The following is a 14,313-nucleotide window of genomic DNA, read 5'->3' on the forward strand; positions in this document are numbered from 1 at the left end:
ATGAAGAGAAATTATTTGGTAAGACATAAATAAGATCAAAATAGTCAAAACCCCTCCTAATTAATTTTTTCTTAAGGGGGTGTTAAAAAACAAGACAAATAATTTGACATGAAGATAACATTCACTTAACATTTTCACATTCCTTGAGAAAACACTAACTTTTGAATTTCTTTTAGGTATTTTGATTAAACTAGTATTAATTAATAAGACTTTTTTTATTTATTGCTTTGAGTAAATAGGACCAAATCAGAAAAATAAAGCTAATTCTTTCTTGATTATGTAAATAAATATTTATTTTGAACTAAAATAAAAAAGGCTAGTGGACACTTATTTTAAACCGGCGGGCTATCTCAATAAAAGAATACTTAGATTTCACCAAAATCAAGAAGACAAAAAGAAAATAAACAGGAAAAGTTAAAAGTAGACAAACGTTTATAAATGCATCTCCGGCAATTATAGGAAAAAAGGGACCAAATGCTTCTCCTATAATTTTCTTGCAGAAGCCCAGATAGGTCAAGTATTCTCTTCCTTCCATAATTTTATTTTGTGATCCAAAATCTTGTTTCGGTTTTGCATTTTTTGATACATTTAGTTTTCTGGGTATGTTTCAATTTCTTTTTACTATGATCTTATATGTATATGACTTATATTATCTGTTAAAAATGTATACGAGGTTATCTATTTTAATTGATAAAACAATATCAAGAAGATTTTCGTTTTATAAACTAAAAGAGATTTTAAAAGAAAAGAAACACGAAAACGATTTTTTTAAAAGAATGTTTTTATTAGCAAAATAATTTTTTTAAAAAATATCTTTACTAGGAAAAATTCAATTTTGACAGAATTAAGTAACAATAGTGCCATTTCGAACCAAATTATTAACAGTAGGGTATTTTTGGACTAAATTATTAACGGAGACACTTTTGTTCAATTTCGCTTAGTGTAAGTGTAATTTTAACCTTTTTACGTCCTTTTATTATTATTATTTCAGTAAAAAATAGATTTCACCAAAATCAAGAAGAAAAGTAATAATTAGACAAACGTATATAAATGCATCTCCAGCAACCTTAGGAAAAAAGGGACTAAAAAAGCTTCTCCTCTAATTTTTCTTGCTGAACCCCAAATAGGTCAGTATCCTTTTGCTTCCAAAATCTTATATTTTGATCCAAATATTTTGTTGATTTGCATTTTTTGCAACATTTAATTTTCTGGGTATGTTTTTTTTTTTTTTGCTTATGTATGTTTGTTGTTGAACTGTTAAAGTTGGTACCATTTTTTTTTTCTGTAACTACTGGGCATTGGATCCAAGGTGCTTTAATTATTTGTGCTGTTTTGTGTGGATTTTTTGCTTTTTCTCATCTGGGTATTCTTTGTTTTTTTTTTTTTTTTTTTGTTTATTGGTTCTGTTTAATTAGTGATCATTTTTTTCTATGTTATTGGTTTAATGGTCTTCTTTTTAGCAATAGAATTTCCTAGTTGCAATTCTTTGATTGCAAAAAAAAAAAAGATGTAATTTTGATGGCTTTTACATATTTTTGTTTGTATTAGAAGTATCTGTGAATCATGATGAATTTAATATAATATACTGACATGAGTCAGATACCAACTTTTTCCCTGTATGAGTAGTCCCTGTATGAGTAGTGAAGTATACAAATTTTTTAGTTGATTGTTACAACAACAACAACATACCCCGTGTAATCCCACAAATGGGGTCGGGAGAGTGTAGGATGTATGCAGACCTTACCCCTACCTTTGTGAGGTAGAGAGACTGTTTCCAATAGACCCTCATCTCAAAATAAAAGTATATGATGCGGAATTATAAGAAAAGAGACAGCAAAATAGCAAGATACAAAACAAATACAACAACAAATAGTAATACACATCGAAGAATAAGAGACTACGCGAGAACTGAATAATACTACTAAAAGGAAAAGAGGAAAGGAGGATGCTAGCCCCCTCCGTCTCCCACACAGAGTGCGACAACACTCAACTACCTACCAAACCTTCTACCCTAATCCTCGATCTCCATATAAGGCCATGTCCTTAGTCAGCTGAAGTTGTGCCACATCGTGCCTAATCACCTTCTTCCAACCTCTCGCACCTCCTTACTAGCGCATTCTAGCACCTCCTATTCACATGCCCGAACCATCTCAGCCTTGCTTTCCTCATCTTGTTCGCCACTGGTGCCACTCGCATGACTTCGTTCCTAATCATATCTCTCCAAGTATGCTCGCACATTCATTTGAGCATCCTCATCTCCGCTACCTTCATCTTCTGAACGTGGGCGTTCTAGACTGGTCAGCACTTTGCCCCACACATCAATGTTGGTCTAACCACCACTCTGGAGAACTTACGTTTAAGCCTAGGCCACACGTTCTTATCGCACAGTTTGATAATATTAAGGAAGCAGAATGAAGAAGGGCTAAAAAAATCAGCTTGTAACTAGTTTCAGGATATTTGAAATGTAGAGGGAAAGTTCCACCCTTATGGTATATGTCTTTAAGTTCGTGTAGAAGGCTGAGCATCTTCATTAAAGCTAAAGACAACAGATAATTTCACTATTTCAGTACTTATGTTGGGAGCTTAGAAAATAAGTGAATTTTTAGTCGCTAGTGTAAGAATAGCCTAGTGAATCCTCTTAATACTGAATATAGAGTCGAATGGATAGAGAAGGATTCACATTGAGCTATCTCGCTCTATTATCACCTATTACATGGATTTAGCTGCGGGTCTTATCCAAAATTGGTGTGTGTATGTATCCAATATGGACAAGAATAGTCTTTTCCTAATTTATTTGATGACCAATTTGTGATGTTAATCTGTAATTAACGAGAAAGTTATGCTTGTTTCATTTTGTGGCAAACATATTGAAATTAAAGAAGAAACTTCATTCTTGTGAAATGTTTAGAGGGGCAGCAGCTGTTATGATACATCATAATGTTCTCAGCCACCCAAGTTCTTTGGCTTTTGTCTCTTAATCATGTTTGATGAGAAACATTTGCTAATCTACGCTTGCAGATTGTCTAACTTATGATTTACTATTTTCACTTCATATTTTGATTTGTTCCTTTTTTTTTTTTTTTTTTTTTTTTTGGGTTGGTATTTTGCAGAGGAAATCTGGCATAGTCTTGTCTTTCAATGGATATAGATACTGGTAATGTTGAATCGATCAATCAGAGAGCTGGTCTCTTAAAGGATCAGGTTCGACTAGTTAAGAGAAAGGATTGTGATCGATACGAGATTCTCTCAATACCAGATAATTTGTCATTTGAGAAAGGGTTCTTCATTGTAATCCGTGCATGCCAAGTGTTGATTCAGAAGAATGATGGACTTATAATGATTGGAGTTGCTGGTCCCTCTGGTGCTGGAAAGACTGTATTTACTGAGAAAATAATGAACTTTATGCCAAGCATTGCAGTTATCTCAATGGATAACTACAACGATGCTAGTCGAATCGTTGATGGCAACTTTGATGGTAAGAATGCATTTACCTTTTTCCCCCGATAGTGCTTTGAGATGCTTCTGAGTTTGGGTGAGAATTAGGTGATTTAGAGTGTAGGGAAAGGTTGACAAGAGGGAAACATATATATATTATGCATGTATGTGTGTGTTTGTAAAGATGTCTGGACTGAGATATCTCTTTATTGTTTACTATTAGTACTTGTGGAATAATCTTAAGAGTTGATGATATGTTTACCAGGTCTTATCATGTTTTTGAAACAGACCCACGCCTAACAGACTATGATACGTTGCTGAAAAACATCAACGATCTCAAGACTGGAAAAGCAGCAGAGATTCCAATATATGATTTCAAATCTAGTTCCCGAATAGGATACAGGTCCAGCTCCTTACTTCTAAAAGTGAAAGTGTACTTTCTTCTGCGCGTTTGTCCATTTTATGTACAAGACACTGCATAGAAACCAAAACAAGTTACTATACCTGCTGTTAGACTGTGAACTATATTTAAGTTATCTGGAAAACTATGTTGCTCAGACTCTTCAAAGAAGTCGACGGGTGAGTGTCAGATCCTCCAAAAGTAGTGCATTTTTGGAGGATCTGACACGGGTGCGGCAACAATTTTGGAGAGTCCGAGCAACTTAGCTGGAACACACCTCCAGAAAACTTAGGTTTGTTTTTGCAAATGAGTATATTATATTTTTATCTTGCACAGGAAAATAATGAGTGCAGCTATGTGGACACCTTATTTTTCTTGATTTGCTAGGTACTTATATGGCTTCTTCAAACTAGAAAACAAATTTATATACTGCGTATCAGTGTTGATTACATGCTCATTTTGATACTCATGTTTGAGTTTCTGTAATTAGTTGTCAAGTGCTAGGGCTTTCTTTCTTGTAGCTTTCTTATAACACGGTGGATCCTTGCTATTTGTTCTGCTTGGCACTTTATGAATCCTGTCAACTGGTTAAATCTTGCTTTATTCTTTGGGAAACTTACGTAAATGTACCCTTCGGCCAACTAGTTTACCAATATGGCCGAAGTATACACTACCTATACACTTTGGCTGTATATGTTGTGTATAGGTATGCATATTATATGTATATTTAGTATAAAGTATACACTACCTATACACTGTGTGCATAATTTGTAAACTAGATGGCCGAATGGTATTTGATTGTAATTTTTCCTTATTCTTTTTCCTGTGCTCTAAAAGTAAGGTGCTTCTATTCATTGACTCTTAAATGTTACTCAAATGCGGGCATGATGGGAGATTCTTAATGTTAAGAGTCCGACATCGAATATGGGATGGATAATTGGTCTCCTTATATGAACTTGAACAGTCCTCACTCGAGCTAGCTGTTGGGGTTGAGTTGGGCCCAAGATCTATTAATATTTTCTCCTAAAATTTCTCACATGGTATTAGAGCCGGACTCGTTCCAATTTTTTGTTTCACCAGGGGTCCCACATTGGTGGGATTAAAGGGTCTTGGTCTCCTTATATGGTCTTGGCAATCCTCCCCTCAAGAGCTAGCTTTTGGGGGTGGAGTTAGGCCCAAGTATCCTCCCCATATTATATTATTCAGGCTCCAGTTAACAAGGCCTGGGCCTGCGGACAGTGTTAAGAGTCCTACACGGATATGGGATGGGTAATTGGTCTCCTTATATGGACTTGGACAATCTTCACCCTATGAGCTAGCTTCGGAGTTGAGTTAGGCCCAAGATCCATTTCTTTACACTTAATTAACTTACATGGAGTTATTTTTTTATCTTTTTTTGTGCAAGCATTACTGTTCTCTTTCTCAGGCTTCATGTTTAATCCATTATGTTCTCACCCGGCTTTTTTGTGGCCCAGCCATTTTGTCTGAAAGTTCTTTGATGTAGCTTGTCTTAATCATCTATATGTAGCATATTGATATGCACCGAACTTACACAATTTGGTGTGCTATACAGGACCCTTGAAGTGCCTAGCTCCCGCATTGTGATTATTGAGGGCATCTATGCTCTGAATGAAAAGTTGCGGCCTTTCCTGGATCTTCGCGTATCTGTAAATGGAGGAGTTCACTTTGACCTTGTTAAAAGAGTTTTACGTGACATACAACGTGCTGGGCAAGAACCATCAGAAATAATCCACCAAGTATCTGAAACGGTCTGTTTCTCCAACTCATAACCTAGAGAAAGTGTGACTGGATTGTCTTCTCACTCTCCCAGCTGTAATGTCTTATGCAGGTTTATCCGATGTACAAGGCTTATATTGAGCCTGATCTCAAAACTGCACACATAAAAATTATCAACAAATTTAATCCTTTCTCTGGATTTCAGAGCCCTACATACATTCTAAAGGCAAGTTCACTAACTTGATCCCAGTCTTAGAAGATTATAGCTTCCAAATGCCGTATCTAGAAATTTGTTGAGAAATGACTGATCTATTTTTTACTCACCTTTTAGTCATCAAGGAATCTGAAGGTAGAACAAATCAAGTCTGTTTTGTCTGAAGAACATACTGAAAGTACGGAACTGATTTATGACATATACCTTCTGCCACCTGGTGAAGATCCAGAGACATGCCAATCATATCTGAGGATGCGAAATAAAGATGGGAAATATAATCTCATGTTTGAGGTATATGCTCCTTTTTCATAATGACTTTTTCTTTTGGAAGAATATCTGGCAATGTTCTGGAAGAATTTCCTCTGCTAGGCCTTCTTGGCTAATCTTAAGCCGCTTGCTGAATGCTGATGACAATCTGTTATTTTCTCATATATATTCTCAAATTCATGCATGTAATGAAACTAGTCATTTTTTCAAGCAGTTGAAACATATTAAAGCTTTAGGAAAACAAGATTGCTTCGAACCTTAAGATAGCATAGATGCTAGGGGGAAAAAGACTGAAAATTAAATTGCTAATACTGACTCAGTCTGAAAATTAAATTGCTAATACTGACTCAGTCTGGACATGAGTAACTCAATTTGGTATCCAGAAGTCTTACATAACTTGTATGTCTACTCATATGTTCCTAGCTATATGTGTTTGTACAATATGGTTAATAAGCTATACAGTTCAATCATTCTTGAATTACCTAAGGAATGAGCTAGATTACACTCACTGTCAATTTCCTGAGCTTTAGCTTCATTTGGATGAATAACTCAGAAGATAATGAGTCTCATTCATTTCATGTTCATTCTACTTTGGTGTGAATAAGAATTCCATTCTAGATCTACATGCACAGCTTTAAGTAAAAGGTAATTTTATCAATTAAGCACTGTACCAAGATAGTAGAGTGCAGGGTACAAAAGAATCCTATTATATCTGTAAGGATCCAAATAATTCCAGCACTATGTTTCCATTTAAGTAATCAAAATTACACCAGGTGTTTAGATTTCGGAATACATGTTTATTCTAACAGGGAGAATGTTCACCTCCTTTCGTTTGAAGCATCTATTTACAATTCCTTTCCAACCAAAGAGTCGACATTATACATAGAGGATTGTTTCTCCAAATTTTCTGCTGCTGCTTCCTCATCTTCTGCTTTTGCCAGGAATGGGTCACTGATTCTCCATTTGTCATATCACCAAGAATCAGTTTTGAAGTTAGTGTGCGTCTTCTTGGTGGATTGATGGCTTTGGGATACACAATGGCCGCCATCCTCAAAAGAAGCAGCCATGTATTTTCTGATGAAAGGGTCTGTGTGAAAATTGATTGGCTTGAACAACTGAACCGCCACTATGTGCAGGTAGTACATGTTTTCTTCACTTTGAACAACTTACGGTCTTGTCTAGGGGGTCTCTTTTGATGCTTGAATAAAATCAAGCTAGTAGTTTAATTAAAATGCATAAATGTCTCTTCAAGTTTGGTTTCCGTTGTGTGGATATGGTCATTCAGTTATACCTGAGCAACAATTGCCTGACCACAAAATGTTCTTGTTCATCAACTATTGAAAAATGCGTCGATTCTGCGGGGAGCCTTTTTCTATTATTTCTTGTTATGTCCTCATAACTGTGTCCAAAGACTGTTTGGATCAAACTAGTTCATAATTCAAAAAACGAAAAAGGGCCAAATATACCCCTTAACTATTGAAAAAGGGCCATATATACCCTTCGTTATACCTTGAGTTCAAATATACCCCTGCCGTCATACTATTGGTTCAAATATACCCTTCCTCCGTTAAGTTTGTCCAAGATGGACATCTAGTCCTACGTGGCAATGACATTTGATGAGGTGGATGCCACGTGGCATGCCACCTCACCATCCCTAATCCATTTTACCTCCTTCCCCTTTTTGTTCTTCCACCACTAAAATTCTCTTTCCCCTTCACCACCTTTGGCCAATTACCGCCATATAGTTTGAGCTCTCAGAAAAAAATGGGAGTTCTCTCTGTACATCTATCTTATACTTTAGACATGTCGCTTGTGTTGGGAAGGAATTATACAAGTGATCATCGGATCGAAAGTTCTGGATTCGTCCAAGGAATGACGTTATTCCGATCTATAAGTCGTCGAAGTTTGATAAGGAGGACGATCGGAGCTTTGCTTTCTCATCTTCTTCATCATCCTCTTCTTCAATAGCAGAAACAGTGATGACTCGCCAGACGGCGGTGACGGGGAGGGAGATGGCTTTATGTGCTTGTGCTATTTCAATTCAGCCTAGTTGGTGTTATTATAGGAATCCACTTTACTTATTCTACTCAATTTGGTCCTAATTTAATTCCCATACTGATACTTGTTTGTTTTTGCTAGTTGATCGGCTTCTTATGATGAATTTTGTTCTTAAGACCCTTTCTTGTTTTCAGTGTTCAGTTTACAAATTATAGGTTTAACGATGATTGTCTGGACGCGTAGTTTTGCAGTTTGATAGTTTTCAATGATGGATTTCATTATCAGATAAACTGAAGTGGAGAATCTGAAGGACAGTTTTTTTTCAGAGCTTGAACTATATGGCAAGTTTTTTTCAGAGCTTGAACTATATGGCAATGATGGTGGAGGGAAAAGAAATTTTAGTGGTGGAAGAACAAAAAGAGGGAAGGGGTAAACTGGGTTAGGGGTGGTGAGGTGGCATGCCACGTGGCATCCACCTCATCAAATGTCATTGCCATGTAGGACTAGATGTCCATTTTGGACAAACTTAACGGAAGAGGGGTATATTTGAACCAATAGTATGATGGCAAGGGCATATTTGAACTCAAAGTATAACGAAGGGTATATATGACCCTTTTCCGATAGTACAGGGGTATATTTGGCCCTTTTCCGTTCAAAAAATCATAAAAAAATTAAAAAAATAAAAACTATCTCTTCCCATCTCGTACAAGAATATTCAATTTTTCAAACTTCACTTAGAGAGTACCAATTACAAAGATTTTTTTTTCTTGCAAAGGAAGAAAATCTCATTTTGATTTAATTGAGAAGACTCTTTTTCCATAGTTGACAAACTAGATTGACAGGTTGTTGCTTTGGAGTCACAACTGAGAATGCTATATTAACTTCAAATATGCTAAATTCTATTAACTTTGCCTAGGTCCAAGGAAGAGATCGTGTTGTTGTAAAATCAATTGCTGATCAGCTGGGTTTGGAAGGTTCATACACTCCTCGTACATATATTGAGCAAATACAGCTAGAGAAGCTTGTGAATGAGGTTATGGTATGATACCTTCCGTAGCATTTGTGATTCACTGTCCCTTACTTCATATCCCTAAGCATATACACATTTCAGGCACTACCAGATGACTTGAAAACAAAGCTTAGCCTAGATGAAGACATTGTCGCAAGCCCTAAAGAAGCTCTCTCCCGAGCCACGGGAGAGAGGGTATCGTGGAGAAATAAAAATATCAGAAGGTGCAGCACTTAATCCATATATTCCTTACCCTCTACTTTTTAATTCAATGATACCTTTCATCAATAAACTGAATAATCTCTTGCCTTGCTTATTTTTAAAGATTTATCTGTTAGTAAAACTTCTAGCAATTCTTTTTTAGGACGCTTGCATCACACTGACCACTGTTCCTTTTGATTGCTGATTTATTTTCTACATTAACATTATCGTGTTACTCAACTCATACATCTCCTGCCAGTACCTCAGGACGACTAGTACTTCCTCTGTTTCATTTTATGCGAAACTTTTTCCTATTTACTCTGTCCCGTAAAAATGGCACCTTTCTATATCTGGAAACAATTTTCACTTTAAGACATGATTTTACCACCACAGAAATGTCATGGTATGTTTAATGCCACAAGTTCAAAAAGTGTTTTCTTTCTTAAACTCCATGCTCAGTCGAGCAGTGCTACATAAAATGAAATAGAGAGGGAGTAGTTACGACCTTTAGATGTTTGGGTTAACAAGTGGTCTTTTAATGTGCTTAGCGGGTTCTCTTTGTAGCTATAATATGGATTTTCATTGTATGATAACATTTCCCTTATATGGGCATGTGTGTTCAAACTTTCTTCTTCATCTTTATATATCTCGTTGAGCTCAAAGTTTTACCATTATAGAGGATATTTTCAAAATTGTATATCTTGCAATGTTTACCCAAGTAGCCTTTTATAGTTCAATAAAAGGTTAACATGATAGGCTGCTGGTTACGGAATGGTGCAACCGTGTTTAGTTGATTATAAATTACCAAATACACGGATGGTAATTCTGCCATAGTTGCAAATCATAGCTGGTTCCAGTTACGGATAAAAGGGTAGGGTTGCAATTAGTTGATGACCAAGATAAAAATAGTTGAATTACGATGAATCCTCTAAAAGAAAAGGTTCGTATTGATGACTCAAACTAGTATGAGATTAATGCATAGATGATATAATATAAAGAAATAGCCAACTGGTGAATTGTGGAAAGTTTGGATTTTTCTCTGGACTTGTGATTGTCCTGGGATGCATTTTGATGTCAAATTGATTTGTAATTGATGTGCTTTGTGCAGTGGATTGTCGCATTCATATTCAACTAACAGGGACAAAAATCTATCCGATGTTAGTTCTGATTATAGGAGGAATGACAGGGATGCGGAATCGGGGACAAGATTAGCAAACCAGGTGCAATTATATACATTTAAGGGATTTTTTCATTTTGGCCCGTCGGCTGAAATTAACTATGGGCACTAGCCAAAATATGCAAACACATATACAATGATTTATGTTATCTCTATATATAATTTTTTTCTTTTATGCATACTAAAACACTTTATTCTTTTTTACATGACATTCTTGAGTTTTTTTCTTGGTTTTTTTCCATAAGGGAGCGGTCACACATTTATTGGAGCAAATTTCAACCTTGAATGACCGGATGGACGATTTCACGTCTAGAATTGAAGAACTTAATTCCAAGTTGAGCAGCAGAAGAGATTCTCCGAGAAACAAACAAACCTCACCAAGCACACAAAATCTGGCTTTAGAAACTGAAGCATGCATTGGATCTGCCCCTACTAACTATTTCATATCTGGTTTGGAGAATGGTTCCTTAACTGGGTCCATCATGCCTAATTCCTCATCGTTTACCTCCGTTAATGGAAAGGAGCCTGCCTTGATGGAAGAGGTAAGTTTGTTTTTGGGCTTAGAAATTTAAATGAGTTGACAATTAAAATTCTAATTAGTTAAATATGCATAAAGTTTTAACACGAATAAATTTTAATTCATTTCAACATTTAGGCAATTTCAATTATCCTACTTTAGTCTTCCTTTTCTTTTGTAATTAATAAACATATAACTGTTTTACATAAACACGTTATCGGAATTATAAGGTTATGTAATTGTTTAAAAACAAACAATACCAACCAATAAATGATAAGAATGACAAAAGGGTTAATAGTTCTAAAACTTGTTGGTTGTTCTCTTAATCCCTTTTGGATACAGATATCCAACATTGCACGTGGACAGCGTCAAGTTATGCATCAGCTAGGCAATGTTAGCAATGTTCTTCGCGAGAGATTAGGAGAAGAGTCTCGACAAGCCAGAATGAAAAAGAAAAGAGATACAATTGATATTAATCCTTTCAGAATACCTCTCATCTTAACATTAGCAGTTGGTGGCCTGGGAATCTTCTTGTTTAAGAGCCTGCAACACCGAAACTGATTCTTCATCCTAATATTTTCTAACTGTAGGATTTTTCTTTTCTCCTACACATCTTAATCTTTTGTAGAGTTGTACCCTTCAAGCGGGATAAAATACTGCTCATGGATCAAACTGATCTGTGATTTGAGGCTAAGAAGGCAGAATATGTTGCTTTCTGATCAATGAGTTTTGTTAAAGAAGGGGCTGAATTGGCAAATTTTGTAGACTTGTGGGGTTCATTTAATAACTATGTTCTTCACTAGATGTGTATTGATGTGTGTGATAGTGATAAGATTAGCAGCCCCGTTGCTACTATATGTGTTTCATATGCATTTTCATTTCTAACTACTGTACCTGTTTGAGAAAAGGCTCAAAACTTTTCTTTGAGCAACAATTTAAAGTGATACCTTATATATAATGTGGTGCTAGTCCCTTAGGTTTGCGATAATGGAGCACATTTGTTACTCCAAACAGAAAATGACCCCTTTGGTTTTTTGGTTCGTGAGAGGAAAGAAATGGAGGGAACAAAACTCATTACGTACAAAGAAGGAATCAATGAGCATTAATCACGTCAAATCACAAATCAACTAACTTAAAATCCTAATCCACATTTGTCAAATAGAATAGCTCAGCCTTGGAGATGCTCTGGGGAAATGCATCAACTCTGAGGCTGTCGTCTGTTTAATATTTCATTCTAACCAACGATGGAGTATGAGAAAACAATAGCCTTATGAAGAACAGTTCAACTTTTGAACATAAAAAAAAAAAATGCATAACGACATCTTCGAGCTTGTGGAGTGTGAGCAATAAACCAATTGTCATAAAAACGCTCTCTTCTCTCTCCTCCCATGCAAACCCTAGCTTGAAACCTTAACAATACTATGGCCACTCCGGCCACTGGCCAGCCGCCGCATCTGGTGGTTGGTCAGGCTTTCTCTCTTCAAGATTTCCCTCCCCTCTCCCTTCTTCCTCCTTCGTCCAGCACTGCTCAGCAGTTACAAACAGTCTCTACGTCCACAACACAGAATTATCGTCAAACTTTAATGCATGAAACTGGTAAAGATCCCATGCACACGTGTGAATCCATTCCTATGAAGATGGTTGAGATTATAGATGGTAAACACGTTGTAAGATGGTCATCGTCTGAAGTACTACGAATGGAAAGGATTGAAAATCTACAATATGCCATTGTTGGTAAGTTTTCGTATGGATGGCCTGAACTAGAAGAGTTGCGATCTATTATACCTCTTCAGTGTGGCGTAAAGGGTAACGTTCGTGTAGGCTTTTTGAGAGATAGGCATGTATTGATAAGATGTGATCTGAAGGAAGATTTTATTAATATATCTTCAAAGAGCTTCTTTTGGTTGAAGGCAAAAGATGGACATTCTTATCAAATGAGGCCATTAATATATGATTCTAAATTCAGTGTGGAAAAGGAGACTTCAATTGCTATGGCTTGGATTTCGTTTCCAAACCTTCTCCCTACTTTTTTTGTCAAGGAATCCTTGTTTACATTGGCTTCTGCTGTGGGCAAGCCAATCCAGCTAGATGCTGCTACAATCAACAAGACCAGACCAAACTGTGCAAGAGTGAAAGTACAGGTTGATTTGCTTGCAGATTTGCCTAAGTTTGTGTGGATGGAGATTGAAGATGATATTACAAAGGATATCAGGTCGATCAAAGTTAATATTCAATATGACTACTTACCAAATTATTGCACAAAGTGCTGTTTACAAAGTCACTCTAATGAGGAATGTTGGGTGCTACATCCAGAACTATTGGAAAAGGAGGTGATAGATATTGGGGAAGGGACTCAGAACAAAGGAAAGGCTGCAGTTGTAGTAAATGAGCCTGGAACAAGTAAGCAAGTGAAAATCCAACAAGGAGGATATAGAAGGAATAGGGGGTGGAAAAAACCAGTGCAACAATACTTACCAAAGGTATTATCCAGTGGTACTGTGGTAACTTATCCTGGAAACAAAGGGCAGGTCAAGAACGAAGTGAATACAAATGGGAGGAATGATGGAAACAAAGAAGTTATAGTATCAAACAAATTTGAGTTACTTAATCAAGGAGTAGAGGATGTTGATATTAGTAGGATCAGTAACAGTCAAGATGAGCATTATATAGAACAAAGGGTTGCAGCTGATTGTATAGATGATAAGGAGAATCATAGCAAGGAGTGTGCTGGTGTAGATGCTGCAAATTTGGGTATGGATGAACATCAGGCTACAAATGGAACTAAATCTATAGAAGAGGGTGAATTCTATGAGAATGATACTGCTAAGGTGCACAAAAGTAAAGCTGTTAATTACAGTGTAATAGATATTGATAGTCCACAGCTGTATGGTAATGCAGATTCTATGGAGGTTGAAGAGGTTTATGGTTCAAAGAAGTCTAATAGCTGTTAGGACGATGAGAATACTGAATTATCTGCAGATGATCAAAAGGCTGAAATGGGGCAGAAAAGAAATGAGGAAGATAATCACCAACAAGGAGTTGAAAATACTAGAAGTAGGGATGCAGATGTAGATGCTCAACAAAGAATTAATAGTAACAAGAGTCAAGATGGATATGTGGCCTATGAAAGTTCTTTGGAATATCAGATGTCTGAAAGTACTCAAGCAGGTGATCTGTATTTGAATGAAGGTTGTGTTGAAAAGATGCAAGACATGGATGTTTCCATGGATCAGAAGGAGTCTACTCAAGCAGTAATTTTGAAGGATATTACTGATGAGGAGGTACATAGCTCTAACTGTAACTTGCAGCTGATTGGTTATTATCCTGAGAAAGTTGTTGATGCTGAGCAAAGGAATTT

General features: G+C 36.3%; 1 protein-coding gene across 3 annotated transcripts; it reads left to right on the plus strand.

The window, feature by feature from the left end:
- Window positions 1-375: 375 nt before the first annotated feature.
- Window positions 376-11,765, plus strand: LOC132614006 (inorganic pyrophosphatase TTM2-like). Of its 3 annotated transcripts, none has more exons than XM_060328339.1 (12): window positions 376-512; window positions 3,111-3,475; window positions 3,724-3,838; window positions 5,409-5,604; window positions 5,685-5,798; window positions 5,904-6,077; window positions 6,995-7,189; window positions 8,968-9,090; window positions 9,163-9,284; window positions 10,370-10,481; window positions 10,684-10,980; window positions 11,298-11,765. In XM_060328339.1, exons 2-12 carry the CDS (start codon window positions 3,139-3,141, stop codon window positions 11,514-11,516), a joined length of 2,004 nt encoding a protein of 667 aa, XP_060184322.1. In that variant the 5' UTR covers window positions 376-512; window positions 3,111-3,138; the 3' UTR covers window positions 11,517-11,765. The 3 variants fall into 3 exon arrangements, with proteins under 3 accessions (XP_060184322.1, XP_060184320.1, XP_060184321.1); XM_060328337.1 differs by lacking the exon at window positions 376-512 and adding an exon at window positions 974-1,127; XM_060328338.1 differs by lacking the exon at window positions 376-512 and adding an exon at window positions 1,077-1,212.
- Window positions 11,766-14,313: the final 2,548 nt, after the last annotated feature.

This window comes from Lycium barbarum, chromosome 10, assembly GCF_019175385.1.
Source record: "Lycium barbarum isolate Lr01 chromosome 10, ASM1917538v2, whole genome shotgun sequence".
In the NCBI taxonomy this organism is placed as follows: domain Eukaryota; kingdom Viridiplantae; phylum Streptophyta; class Magnoliopsida; order Solanales; family Solanaceae; genus Lycium; species Lycium barbarum.